This window comes from Mytilus californianus, unplaced genomic scaffold, assembly GCF_021869535.1.
Source record: "Mytilus californianus isolate M0D057914Y unplaced genomic scaffold, xbMytCali1.0.p SCAF_10, whole genome shotgun sequence".
Lineage (NCBI taxonomy): Eukaryota > Metazoa > Mollusca > Bivalvia > Mytilida > Mytilidae > Mytilus > Mytilus californianus.
The window spans coordinates 40,791,936-40,806,616 of NW_026262582.1; the positions used below are offsets into that span (position 1 = coordinate 40,791,936).

The following is a 14,681-nucleotide window of genomic DNA, read 5'->3' on the forward strand; positions in this document are numbered from 1 at the left end:
TTAACCTATGAAAAAAAATTGTCGCAATATTCTTTAAAAACCCATGTCTCAACATACTTTCAACATACTTTTACTTAAAATTCGATAACTTGTTGCCATGTAAGTTTCTGTTTCAATGGTATTTTAAATCAATGTCCGATTTGCAAGGTCAATATGCCGATGTTATATGCAAAATCTCAAAATGAAAGTCTGTGTCAAGGCCAGTTACTGTAACTTGATTGCAAATTGTATTTTTACATCAAAAGTCCAGGCCCAAGTTTTTGGTAGGATTCGTGTTACTCAGTCTGTAGTTTTCTATGTTGTGCTTTGTATACTGTTGTTAACCTTTATGATCTTTTCGTTTTTAGCCATAGCGTTGCCAGTTTATTTTCGACTTATGAATTTGAATATCCCTTTGGTATCTTTTGCCTCTCTTTAAACATACAAGCTCTTTTACAAAATTAATATTAAATTAATTTCAACCTATTTTATTTTAGTCTATTCAATATTGATCATACATTTAACTGATTTCAATCAAAAACACGGCAAGCTCACATGGATGCTTTAGGGTTATTCTAGCTCATTCTATTTTTTTCAACTGAGAGTAACGAATGAATCAGTCCCTTCAAAATCATGCCTGTTTAATTAATTACGTGTTACTAAATAAATTGTTGTGTGTTTAAGTCCATCTTTTTTTCACAGAAACACGTTACAATTCAAACGAATTGTATAGTTCAACTACAATAAAATATTCTGTAAAGTCTTTCGTGAAGTACAATCTAAACTACTAAATGAACCAATCAAATCTTCCGAGAATTTGTTTGTAAGAACAATATATATCATTTTAGGGCGTGTTACCGAGGCAGTTTGTCTATAAATACAGAAAAAAGACGCTTCCAGATTACATTTTCTGTTGTGAGTCAAGTAGACGAAAAAAAAGCATTAATTTCTTTTGAGGTAAGTTGTATTATTGTACTTGTTTATACGTTATAATGTTAAAGAAAATAAAAACATTAAAAGGTTTACATGAAAATTTACATCTGCATTATGTGCACTTAATTGAAATGTTTAAGAACTGGCTGTCTGATTTTTACCTGAAGTTACCTAAAATTATCTTAGTTTAAGTATTTTTAAATACTTACACTGTAAGAATGCGCGAGCGATTTAATTTCGCGAATTTCGGGAGTAGAAAAACAACGCAAATATAAATCTTGCTTTTTCAAATCTTGTTCTTTTCTTGGTTATTGCGGTTTTTTAATGACCAACATTATGTAAATATGTACAATAGGCTCATACATGATATTTACTTCTGGTTCCAGTTATTATTATTCCTCAGCAAATTTTAGACATACTATGTTGCATCAGATACATTGTATATCATAACATTTTGTAACATAAAACAACATAAAACAACATAATAGAATTCAAATTGTGTAACGATTTAAAACGCTAATATTTCACAGCCTTTCCGAGTGAAACTTTCGATTAATATCATTGTTTTATTTTTATTGAGCAATCACAAGACACGCAGACGATATTTACTAAAATGGTAAAATTCTGGTTCATTCTTCCTAGCTACTTTATATTTGCTAGATAAAATGAGTTGCATTAGCATGAATTTAAAACTTGGACGAGAAATAAGGAATCTTATCAATATTGACAAAAAATGTATAGTGACTGGGAAACTATTAAGTTCAAATGTGAGTTCTTGTATCTGTTTTAAAAAACAAATTAAGGCAAGTTTCTTAGTTTAATCCAAAAAATAGAATCCTTTAATAAACGTGTTATGAAGTGGCTGTTTTTGTATTGACCCTAGTATAGCGTCTCGCGACCACAACAGCTAACCGCGAATTTATACAGGAGCAATTCAGAAACAGCCTGTTTATAACACTATAATAGTGCCCAGATTTTATATTTTACAATTACCAAAATTTACTAGGTAGTTTGTGAAACACGCCTTTTCTTTTTAATTTTCCAGAGTTTGAAAGTCATGGCGCCGAAGGTAAGAGGTTTATATATTTACATAACAGTAAACTTTTATTAAACATTTCAGTAATTCTTCAGAAGAAAATGCTAATTTTTGAAGAACTGTCGTATCGTAAATATAAAAAAGTAAATGCTAAGAGTTTAGTTCTCAAATGTTTTACACACTTTGTATAAACAAGTGACTGTAGTCGCAATCACGATAGCTATAAAGTATTACAACTTCGTAATTAAAAGTTATATTTCTAACTCCACCGTTTAAGTAAACTGAAAAAGTATACAATATTTCACAATTTGTACAAATGATAGTTATACCTGTATAACTTACAGACAATATAAGAATAAATCGAGCCAGAAGAGGAAGTTTGAATTTACTGATTTTATTGTTTTTATATACCAACTATTTTTGTGATCGAATTATGTTCGTGATGTACAAAACAAGACGATCAATAACAACCTTTACGAATATGTCAAACTGGTATTTTAGTATAAACAATCCACCCAATATGAAAATCACAAAAATAAATTGACGTAAAATATGCCAGAATGGACTAAACGAGGAAATATGTATCATCAAGAACTAGTTTGTTTACGGTACGCAATCAAACAGTTGGTTTTATCAAGTTCATTAATTGAAAACACAAAAGTGACAAAGCAGAATGTCACAACAATATTCTCAATGATTGATTATTGTTTGTTTTACATTCAGTAACACATATATCATGCATATTCAGAGCGATAACAACAGAAAAGCCAAACGTATCCATTAAGGCGGAGAGAGGGGTGTTGTACCACTTAGCGGAGGTACTTGTTTCATTTATATTACCATATGGTATCATAGTTGTTAACATATCTTTTCTTGAAAATTTATCATGCGACTATAGCTATATATCAATATGATTGTAATGCGTCCTGTTGTTTTTAAGTTAAGCATTAACGAGTATCAAAACATTACATCTTGTATTTTGGCATTAATATCTATACAGTTTGAAACTTTTATATCATTGAAACCATCACTTCATACACTGTTATTTCGGTTCATTTAATTTTAATACACCAGCGTTATTAAGAGTGAACACAAAATATCGTCTTTTGAAATTTCCAAACAATCATCATATATGCTATTTCTTTACCCAAAATTAAGGAGAAAGAATTATCAGGCTACTTATTTGTCTCATGAATTGGGAAACAAAACCAAATTAAAAATGACATGCTTATATGTTCCAAAGTTGTAATTAGTCATTCAGATAAAAGTTTTTATATCAAGCATTTTTAAATTACGTCATACATATTTGCTTTAGGTATTCGAAATTCCTATTTATTGCTTTTAATGCAAAACTGAAAACATTGAAAGAAAAGCCTCGTTTTGATATCTTTTCATTAGAACAGTTGTGTGCAGACCAAGCATAACATATACTAAACGTACGTTAGCGCTCTTATGCATATTTCGTTTGTTTAAATATTATATCAATTGAAAAGCAATTTGTTTTCCGATATTGTTTTTTATTTAATATTACTACTGATGAATGGTTTGTAGATAACTTTGTATTCGGATAGACAATTTGGGGGTACAACTCAAGAAATGACGGGTTCCTGTTCCGATATGCTGAACGTTGGATATGACCAAACAGCAGTTGGTGTAACAGTTGAGGAAGGGGTGTAAGTAAACATGATTAAATGCAATAATTCTTTTAAAAAATCTATAAAAATCTTAGCAAACCATTGAAATGAGGAATATCATTAGTGTTATTGATAATTAACAGTTAGTGATGCTGCATATCAAATTTAATGGTTTGACTGTCATATAACTCTATTAAAAAGTATTTATGAGAGTAACCAGATAATACGATTTACTCAATATAACACTAATGACGGTTGAATTACTAAAATTCGATCACCTGAGTTCTACCCCAGTTTTTGGTGTTGCTAATTTTTTTTATGATTCATTGTGATGTCATGTGGACTGTTGATTGCCTTTTCTTTTTTTAGGGAAACATTATTAGATTTTTTTCTTCTACCTATGATTTTTAAATGTCCCCATAGTATCTTCTCCCTCTTTTGTCTCTTTTTTCGGTTACCAAAGCAAATGAAAGAAGAGACAAAAATAGCTTTTATAACATAACAATGACAACAAAGATCGAGTAGTGACGAATGAAATCAGGTGGTCCTAATTGTGAATGTAAACTCAGTGTATTATAATTCCCATTTATTGGTCAGGCTGTAAATTTGTTTATTCCATTTAATTGACAAATTAAAAAACACCTACCGTTGATGATATTTTCTCTTTATATAATCTAAATTTTAATTTTACTGTGGAAATTTAACCGAAGGAATTACATTTAATAAATCTAATACAGGCAGCAATATTTTTCCCTTTCTGGATTTAGATATATCGGTTTCACACGGGAAAGTCTATACAAAATTTACGACAAAGAGACGATTTTTCGTTCCTGATTGTTAATTTTCCCTTTTTTGGGCGATGTTGTTCCTTTGGTCCCTTCTCACGGTTTGTATTTATACAACTTATATATGTGTCTTTAGCCGCATTTTAGATTCCAATGAACGTAATTCATTACTGCTAAATTATTATGTCATAGATTTCGTTAACACAAATTGATTAAAATCTTAACCAAATTATTTCATAGATACCTAGATTGTGTTAAGAAGTTTCGCTGTACTTGATGAATTATTTCTACAAACGAGATATTGCATCCTAAGTTTTACGTTGATGTTGTCTATGGAGCCCGTACAATTAGATACGATCCATATAAACTCAATGATCCTTTGAGTAAAATTTTCTTTAAAGGTTCTTAATCAAACACAGTAGTAAAATCTTTAAATGATGTTTTTACTAACATTGATTTTGTTTTGAAAAATTTAAACAGAACTAAATATATATTGCTATATATGTACAATTATGATAACTCATGATCCTTCATCCTGTCTAGACTATCAACTTATATTTTGGCATTACACAAGGTCATGCGTTTCTAAGTCTGTTTATGGCGCTTTTTATCCAAAATCCGTTGGATGTGTACTGATTGATATTTTAGTCTGAGAAAACATGAATTATGTATTAGTTTTAATTGTGTTTGAAATAGTTCTCAGTAACTGCGAATACTCTTATATCGATGCTTTGAGTCTATTGTTTTATGCTAGTTGTTTTTGTGATCGTATCGGTTTCCTGAGTTTAGCCATTTGCAACTGATCTTAACAGTTCGTTCTTATGTTGTGCTGTTACACCACTGTCCCAGGTAAGGGAAGAGTTGAGCGCTCACAAGCATTCTTAACCCACGCTAAATTCTGTATGTGCCTGTCCCAAGTCATGAGTCTATAATTGAGTAGCTGTCGTTGGTTCATGTCTGTCAAATTTGTTTTTCGTAAAATGTTATATGATAAATTCAGCCGTTAATTTTCTCGTTTTAAATTATTCAAATTTTGTATGTCTGGGCCTTTTAAAGCTCATTCTACGGTTTTGGTTTTCCCTTATTATTGGAGGCCGAACGGTGACTTATAGTTGCTTATATCCACTTCATATGAACTCTTGTGGAGAGCTGTCTTATTGGCAATCACACCACACCTTCTCATTTTTATATTAGCACATCTGAACAAATTACGCTTTCTTCAGTCCTTGTGTCTTATTTAGCTATGTATAATGATTCATTTATGAAAGATTATTCGATTGTTCAGAATATCAGAACGAGTAATTAATAAAGTAGATTGATTTATAATATTGGTTTCATAGCCTATATCATGACAGCCTAATTTTGTTGGTGTGGGAAGCTTATTGCGCAGCAGAGAATCCCGACCCTTGGTAGCAAAGCTGACAATCTTAGTCGATTAATTTATCGAACCCGAGATCTAACACACAAACTCAGTGCTGACAGGCTAGATATCACCGTAAATGCACTACTTGGATCACTCTGTAACCCAGGTCCCTCTAGAAAGTAAAAAATCATGACTGTCAACAGAGTTATCTTTGGTATCAACAGAATTGACATTTTGTAAGACTTTACCAGAATTGTATATACTCCCAAATAGTTGACCCCTGTGTTTTGATTGACATTAATGCAAAATTGATCAATAATTTGTTGATGATAGTAGAAATGTAAATCTTAAACACGATTACTGATCATATAAAAATATCTATTTTTATTTTGGTTCGTGATTTTTTGTCTCAAACCGTATATAATGGTAATATCGAAACCAATTAGCATCAACATAAAGAACAATAATATTTCAAGGTTGAATTTGTAACTTGATTGTATTGCTTTTTAAAATTAATATCGTTACAGATGGGTATTATTCCAAGAACCTTACTTTAGAGGCAAAATTTGGGTGGTAATTCAAGGAGAAAAGATAGAATATCTACGTTGGTTTAACAAAATGACAAGGTCGATAAAACTCCTGGATGACTATGTATGTTTATGTGTGTGTAAATAAAGATAGATAAATAGTTAGATAGATGTTCAGTTTAAAAACATACATATCAAAATTATTCGTCGATAGATTTCGAATTAATTAATAAGATAATTATAAGTTTCCAACTTCCTCAAGCCAAGTTGACAATAGATGGAGTTGGCTATTATTTTAGGTCCATTGTGGTCATGAAGCGCTTCTGTGTTTCGGTACTTATAAATCCTTGGCTTTCAAATTTTGGCTATAAGGTTTCCCGATGAAGGTTAACCATGAAAAGGGCTTCGGACTCATACAATTTATAGTGTTATTTCATATAATATATATATACACATAAGTCTGAAAATTTGTTAAACGATGGTGATAAAGAAAGTTTTATGAAACATTTGTCAATACGATATTTTGTCATCAAGTTATATCTTTATATATAGTAAATGAAATAATACTTGTTAAATTTTATGCGTCCGAAACGCTTTTCTGCTTTCACCTTCATCAGGAACGCTCACAGTCAAAAATGTGAAAGCCAAGAATGTATAAGTACCGAAACAAGTGAGGAGCTATGTAGGGATCTAAAAATAATAGCCAAAACTATATAAAGTCAACCTTGACTGTGTTTGTTGGAACATGAGTTTCTAAATTAATACCAAAATTTATCAACGGATAATTAAAACAGGTCCGAAGCACTGAATACTGCGCTGATGATAACCTCGGGATCTAATACATGTGATAGTCCGATAGCAGCGATATCGACTTAGAGCTAGAAAATGAAATAAAACTATAAATTGTATAAGTGTTTTGCTAGATTTACCTTTATCGGGAACGCTCAAAGCAAAATATTGGAAATCTTTAGTACTTGAACCAGACAATCAGTTGGTAGATGTTTGTCCTTACGAGCTCCCACACTTTTTTAAAAGCCGCATGAGCACTTGAGTTCACATCTTTTGTGTTATTGTTTGTTATTTTTTTTATGGGGTTTCTATTGCTCTTTAGGTTTCTGTTTTATTTGATTTTTCACTATTTCTATCGGCCATGTTGTGTCCGTTTTTCTTCTACAAATAATGGTGTATCTCGGTATCTTCCCTCCCTTTTAACATACGAATTTCACCAAATGAGCTGTGCCACTAACGTTAGAATTCTTTAATTTATATCGACACTTCGCAAGTTTAAACAAGAGTCATGTTTTCGCAGTCTGTTTTCTTGATCTGTAAACTCTCCGATTGTGTCCTATTCCATATTGTACATTTCTTTAATTAGTCTGGCTTTGCGTGTTAGGTGTTATCTGCGTATCAGGAGACGCTTACATTGTCGACACACCAAGGCTCGGTCCGTTTGTTCATGCTATCCCTACGGCTTTTTATCTTGGTTTACTATTTTACCACATCGGTATACTACTCCGTCGCCTATGTAACTTGTACTGGTTAGATACTATGTTATTGTCGAATACGACACATTAGAAATATATTAGCATTTTTTTAAAGGATTTTTACGCAGAACCAGAAATCAAGATTTTCAAAGGAAATTATAGTGGCCATACAGCCACCTTACATAAAGATGTTTCAGATCTAAGTACTTATAGATTTTTACGCCAGGTTTCGTCTGTAGAAGTGTCAAGAGGAGCGTAAGTAATGATTGGTTGTTCATCACTTTTTGCACCTTAAACTTACAAGTATGATTTGCTTTATCTCTTTAGAACCGCACAATTTAAGGGTTTACTTATATTTACAAACAATAAAACAAATACTGAGCAACACTGAGCTAAATCTACGACGAGTATTACGAACTATTGGTACACACAAAAGAAATGAGTTATCCAATCAGGGAATAACATATTCTGAGGACCAATTGTTTTAATAGTTTAAAAGTGCAAAATATGACTGACTCTATATATATATTGAAATATTCAACGACCACATATTTGCTCCGTGAGTTTGTAATTTTCCTTCCGCATATTTTATACAAAAACAAAAAGAAACTTAAAATTCTTCTTATATCCTGTTCAAATTTCATGGATCGGTGTATACAACATTCATTTTATCTATCAAAGAGAAAGTTAAAGAAATTTTAGCACAAAAACTTATATTTCTCATATATTGGGGAAAAACCAATACTAAATTTCATCACAAAATAGGGGTTTATTGTGAAGATATGACTGTTTCTGCCGGAAATTAAAAAAACAAAACAAAACCAAATGATAACACCTTATGGTTATATTACTATGATAGGTACAAAAGTAGGATTTGTCCTTTAAATTTTTATCGCTTTAGAGATCTATTGATAAAGGTTATAATTATACTTCTGTTTCGCAAACTGTGTCATTGATATTTTTGGGGAGAATCATCATTTCTCTCATTTTTAGTGCAAAAGAAAATTTAGTTTCATATAAACAGGTTGAGAACTTTTGATAGTTGTCAATGATTTCATGATATATGTTCTACGTGCTATACTCATACGAACATATTATATATCTTAAAAATAAGTTAATAAAACAAAAAGCTACGTCGGATGAAAAAATTACACTTATCGGTATAATTGAAAATACAGATATATCAGAATAGACATGACTCTTCACGACTCCGCATATATGGTAGTAAATCTACAAATACAAAACAATAATTAAAGTTAACTACTACAATAACACATTTTTACTGCAAAATATATGTGTCGAACCTAATGAGGGGAATTTTTTTTTACGAAACTATTGCCCGAAATCAAAAGATGTAAATATAAAAAAAAAAAACGAAATAGTTTTAAATAAAATCAAAGAAGGGGCAGCTAATGGCATATGATAACTAATGATAACGACCAGGGACCAATGAGAAATATATAAACAACTACAGGTCTTCAACAATGAGCAAACCCTTTATTTGTTTACTGATCGAGATAAAGACATGAATGATGTTCGTGTGTATTTTTAAAGTCAGAATTTGGTGACGATGAAAAGTTTTTTAAAACTTATTCAAAACTTTTTAGACTCGGACCGATTAATATCAAGACTTATTGTGTAGTCATCTGTCAAATTGTGAAGACCTCAGATACCGTTTTCATGTTTTGCGTCGTTGGATTGATACTTATTGACGTACTCCACACCATATTTATCATATTAAATTATATGACTATCATGTCACAATGAATACATATACTCATAAAATATATATATATATATATATACTCCTTCGTTTTAAATGAAAAAAAAAAAAACAACAAAAAATACCATCCCGAGGTTTCCAGCCACCCAGTTGTCATTTTTTAGGTATCGACATTATTAAAATAATACTTTTTCAATGAATTGCAGTTAACAAATTATGCAATTGTAATTAGATGAGGTTACAACCACTTCAAGTAGGGTTGACATAAAATTATATTGGCTCTACTGTTTAGAAACCTTTCATCTTGATCCTTTCAATTTGTTATATTTATTTAGCTTTCAAACCATTTGGTCTACACTCTGAATGTTATACAGTATATACACGTTATTTCAGTTCATCGTTATTATTTCGATACATTAAACTTGCTGAACAAAACATTAGTTTTATCAATTTTGTAACAGGATATAAAGAATTGATTTTGATCATTTACTAGTTAATATTTTTTTCTTATACTACGGCATTATGGGTGTATATTGAGAACAATGCCCCAAAAAAATAATACTTAAAATGAAAGTAAGGAGATCTTATATGATTTCCGGTGAGATAACTATCAAACAAAGGACAGGGATGTCAACAAAAACAGGCCACCTTACATAATCCATAAAGCAGGACCCATACCTTTTGTTGAGCTAAAAATAACATTGGATAGTAGTATTTATTTACGTTTCGGAAAAAACTAATATTTTCGGAGTATTGTTACATACAAATTAAATATCAATTTAGAATATCGCCTAACGGAGAGATATTGGACACATATAAATCTGATCTGATTAATGCATCTTTTCCTTTCTTGCTAAAATTTGACCACTCATAAGATATGTTTATATATTTATGTATTGTGAACAGCATAGTTTTTCATATCGCTCCGATGCCCTCGTAAGAAAGATCATTGACTTTTATTTAGACGTATATTTATACATACATAGTACTTAGTATTTATAACTTATATTTTAAATGTATCTATATATACCGCATGTTATGCAGTTGGATTGGATATGATGGCAGAGGTTATAACGGCAAGCAGACACTCATCTTAAGAGGACGTTATGCACATGACGAAAAAAGAAGTGCATATGGAGGCTTGTTCGCCAGTAATGGTGGTATTTCGGCGCTGCGTAAAATCCAAATCGTATGTATATCATTGACATACAGAATTGAAACTATCAAAGAAAACAATGTAAAATATATGCTTTCAAACATTGTTTTATTTTATATACTTAAAGAGTAAACAAACATAATAATTGTAAATCAAAAAGATACTAGTATGCTGTGCTAATTAATTCAAACAAACTTGAATGAAGCTTTAAAATGCTGTCTATTTTGGTTTGTCTCCATTCAGCTGTTTATGTATTAGAGAATTTATGAGAAATAGTGGATTCGTAAACTATAATCAATGCGCGACGTTAGTCTCGAGTTTATCATTGTTTTCGAATCCACTACTTCTGATAAATTCTCTAACTTAACCCATTTCTTGTAAAACGACTGTCTGTTTTACATTTTGTTTATAAATAAAAGGAATTACATAAAGATAGTTTTCTCGAAGAGATGAAGGTAATAATGATGATTGTAATGATGTCTCCTCTTTATCAGTTTCCTGTAGGACCACTGAAGCTTTCCGGGCCGATAGAGTATGATTTGGATAACGCAAAATTTATTACGACACCCATAAGTGTTTTTCAGTGGACCCAGACTAACAATACTCTTGTACAGTAGACTGTTAGAAGAACCGAGATGCATCAAATAGTGAAGCACAACACATACGAATTCAGATGGGAATCCGCATCCAAAATGGCTTGTAAATATCTAGAAACTCATACCTATTTCATAGAAGATTATATTGCCGGAATGTTTTTCTCTCGATTAATTCTGTTGTTCATATGTTCATACGACTTAAAAAATTAGAAGATTCTAGTCAAACTTAAATAATTGTAACCCCACTCTAGTTTATCTTGTCTCAGCAAAACGGTAAATTACCGTTACCGTTAAAAATAAAGCATGTTGTTTTCCATAAAGGTAAATAGAAAAAAAAAATCAAATTATAATTTGTTATAAATTTCGTAATATTGCCTTTTTACAACTATATTTCCTTTTGTCTGAGATATTAAATACAAGACACGGAATTTGACACGGAATTTAAAAAAAAACCGAAAAATAGCTCGGGTTATTTTCATTTGAGATCCATGTTTCTCCAAAAGCTGTTTGATTAAATGAGTGTGTGATTTTTTTTTAAAATTCCACTGTCAAATATTTTATGCACATTAAGATTCGACTGTACAATAAAGTACTTTATGAGCAAGGGCGTGTTAGGTAACATTGAAAATGGTTTCCCAAAATATGTAACTTATGTCCCCTCCATAAGATATGTTGAAAGGACTTTTAAACATGCTGATGGTATTCTAAAACCATAAAGCATTCAATATAACGCCACCATTTCGATTGAAACTTTGCAATTCATCATGTGTTGATCTGTATAGATCGTTTGAATTTGACCAAAAAGACAAATGTGCGCAATTGTATTCACTACAGATTTGTCGGCCGCCTGTCTTTATTCTGTTGAAATATTTTCCCTTTTAAATAACTTGGTTAAAAAAATGAAACCTGAATAAAATCATTCCTATGAGTGAAATTTCGAAATATTTTGAATTTCGTACTGGCATCCATTTTTTCATCTTTTTTTAATGCTTACCTGTAACAAAGGGCATAACAAAATAGATGTAAGTAGTAAAACATACAGTTGTTCATACACTTATGTTGGAGTTATGTCGCATTGTCCGATAAACACCAGTTCTTACTCAAAGCTAATAAAATGTTGAAAATACCACAATTAAAACACAGGAAAAATTCAAACGTACACATCAAAACATGTACACAGGTATACAAGTTATATTAGTCGAAGTCTTTCTTTCGAAAAATTTAGGGACGCCATCACGAGTTGGTTAACTGTTATTAAATGTCGGTGTCTCAGACTTTCACGGAAATCTTCCAATTGTCTTGACCACAATCATGTCTGTCCTCTTTTCCACGACTGTGGCAGCATTGAGTGAGATTTATCACCAAAAGTGTACTTACCATGAACAACATGACGGTGGCCACATGTATAGCAGGGTCTGCCTACCCTTCCGTGCACCCACGTTCACCCCTGGTTTTAGATTTGGTTTTTGTTGCTCAGTCTATTTTGTTTCTATGTAGTGTTTTGTGGACTTGTTTGTCTCTTCGTCGTTTTTCGGACCCAAAGGGTGACTGGGGTATAGAAATATGGCAACTGTTGGTCTTCTTCCGACTGGTTGGAATATTTGCAACAACACTCTGCGGGGTCCATAGGTGGCCTGTTGCAAAGCTAAAGTTCTGTTCCTATCCAATATTCTATCATTTTTCATTAGCCTTCCAAACTTCCCGCTAATCATCCGGGTCGACCCCCGAATGCAGGACCTACCTATTGCATTTTTTGTTAATTTGTTATAGTCCTGAACATGTATAAAATATTTCCCATAAAACGTTACGTAAACAACAGTTATTCAATCAATCGTCGTTTTTCGTTTTTTGTCATTGCGGTGTCAGTTTTTTCTTCGACTTTCAAATGTCCTTTCGATCTCTTTTGTTGCTTTTAAGATACATTCTCTATTGGAATGGTTACCTAATATACAAGACACAAAATTGGTGGAAATATTTTCGTCAAGATCTCATTTCAGATATGTAAAAATAATATTGCAACCTTAGTCAATGTTTTAATTATAAATATCAATAAAAAAAATTTTAAACCATTATTGTCGACTATTTGAACTAGACTTGGCATTGTTGATGCTTAGCAAGTTTATTTCCGTTCTTTTAAATCGCAAACCTCGTTCAAAACACCATATAGTTGACATTCATAATATTGTGATATAAGAAGCAATACTTCAGATCTAATATATCTGCTTCCATTTTTATTTGTAGCTTCGCTACAGGTAACAGCTGGCATTCCTCAGATCGGAGTGTCCTCAACACTGGGCATAACCAATGAAAAATCTATAAACATTGGGAGTTCTGTTGGAACAACGGTATGTGAAACCCAGAACTGGACAGCTGAATACCCAAGCTCAATTCCAGCGGAAAGCACGTGTGTATTCCTTAAATTTGCAATTTGAAATTATGGCTTTATTGTTTATAGATTAGACAATCCTTCTTAATTGAATATTCATGTTTCTCTGTGTTTTTTCTTCAGATTAACCACTGTATCTTGAAATCTCTGATTGAATATGATTGATACAAAATAAAACTGAATATTTCTTTGATGTTGGGCTTATAACTGCTGTTCAAAGACGTTGTTTTGTTCAACCGTGTCGAGTTTTCTTATTGATATTAAATTAAAAATGAATACATTATTGTATATCCACGTGTGTCCTTTGCCGTCTCTCTTTCTCTCTCTTTCTCCAAATTAACATTTAATATAGAAAAAATAACTTGATGATATTTTTTTTTTTGGTATTTAAAAATCATCACAGGAACACTTTACAAAACATCCAAAAAAAACCCCAGTTTATTTTGATTTTTCCCAATTGTTCATTTCATTTGTTTGAACGGTACTGTTCCTTATGCCCTTTTTACGGCGTATATTTCCAAACTCGTTCGCTGTGACCGTTCTGTAATGACGGTTAATATTTCAATGAACTACATTCCTTCATAGATACAAAAATTATGGTTGAAAGTGGATGCACATGGCAAGTAATTCATGCATAACAGGAGATGCTTCGCCTGTCAATACACCCAGTCTCACTCTCTTAAGAGTTCTTGCGATTCTTTCAATTAAGTTGTTTTTGTACTTTGAGATGTTTTTACTTTATGGATTTATGAGAACGTTTGTAAAAAACTATTGCCTCAAATTGATCCTTTGATTAAACTTATTCTTAAGGGTAATCTATTCAACATATTCAATTAAGACTTTGAATATTGTAGTTTATGACGTCTTAATATTAAATATGTTTGAGTTATACTGATTGATATTTTAGTCTTGGAACATTTTTTATAATTTTAAATTGGGCTTTGTACTAGCTTTCAGTAACCTCGAGTAGTATTAGTTTAGTACTTTGTGGTTGTGCCGTTTGTATTTGTGCTCAGAATCACTCTGAAGATCCAATCCCTTTCAACTGATCATGTGTTATGTAGTTTGTTCTTATGTTG

The 14,681-nt window shown here is 31.5% G+C and overlaps 1 protein-coding gene across 1 annotated transcript in view; it reads left to right on the top strand.

The window, feature by feature from the left end:
- Positions 1-902: 902 nt before the first annotated feature.
- Positions 903-14,681, top strand: part of LOC127718127 (epidermal differentiation-specific protein-like) — a 227,533-nt gene continuing 213,754 nt past the window's right edge. Inside the window, exons 1-5 of the mRNA XM_052224084.1 lie at positions 903-936; positions 1,958-1,981; positions 3,500-3,621; positions 6,258-6,381; positions 7,857-7,996. Of these exons, the coding sequence (XP_052080044.1) occupies positions 1,970-1,981; positions 3,500-3,621; positions 6,258-6,381; positions 7,857-7,996 (398 nt within the window). The 5' untranslated portion in view covers positions 903-936; positions 1,958-1,969. The remainder of the gene's footprint in view (positions 937-1,957; positions 1,982-3,499; positions 3,622-6,257; positions 6,382-7,856; positions 7,997-14,681) is intronic.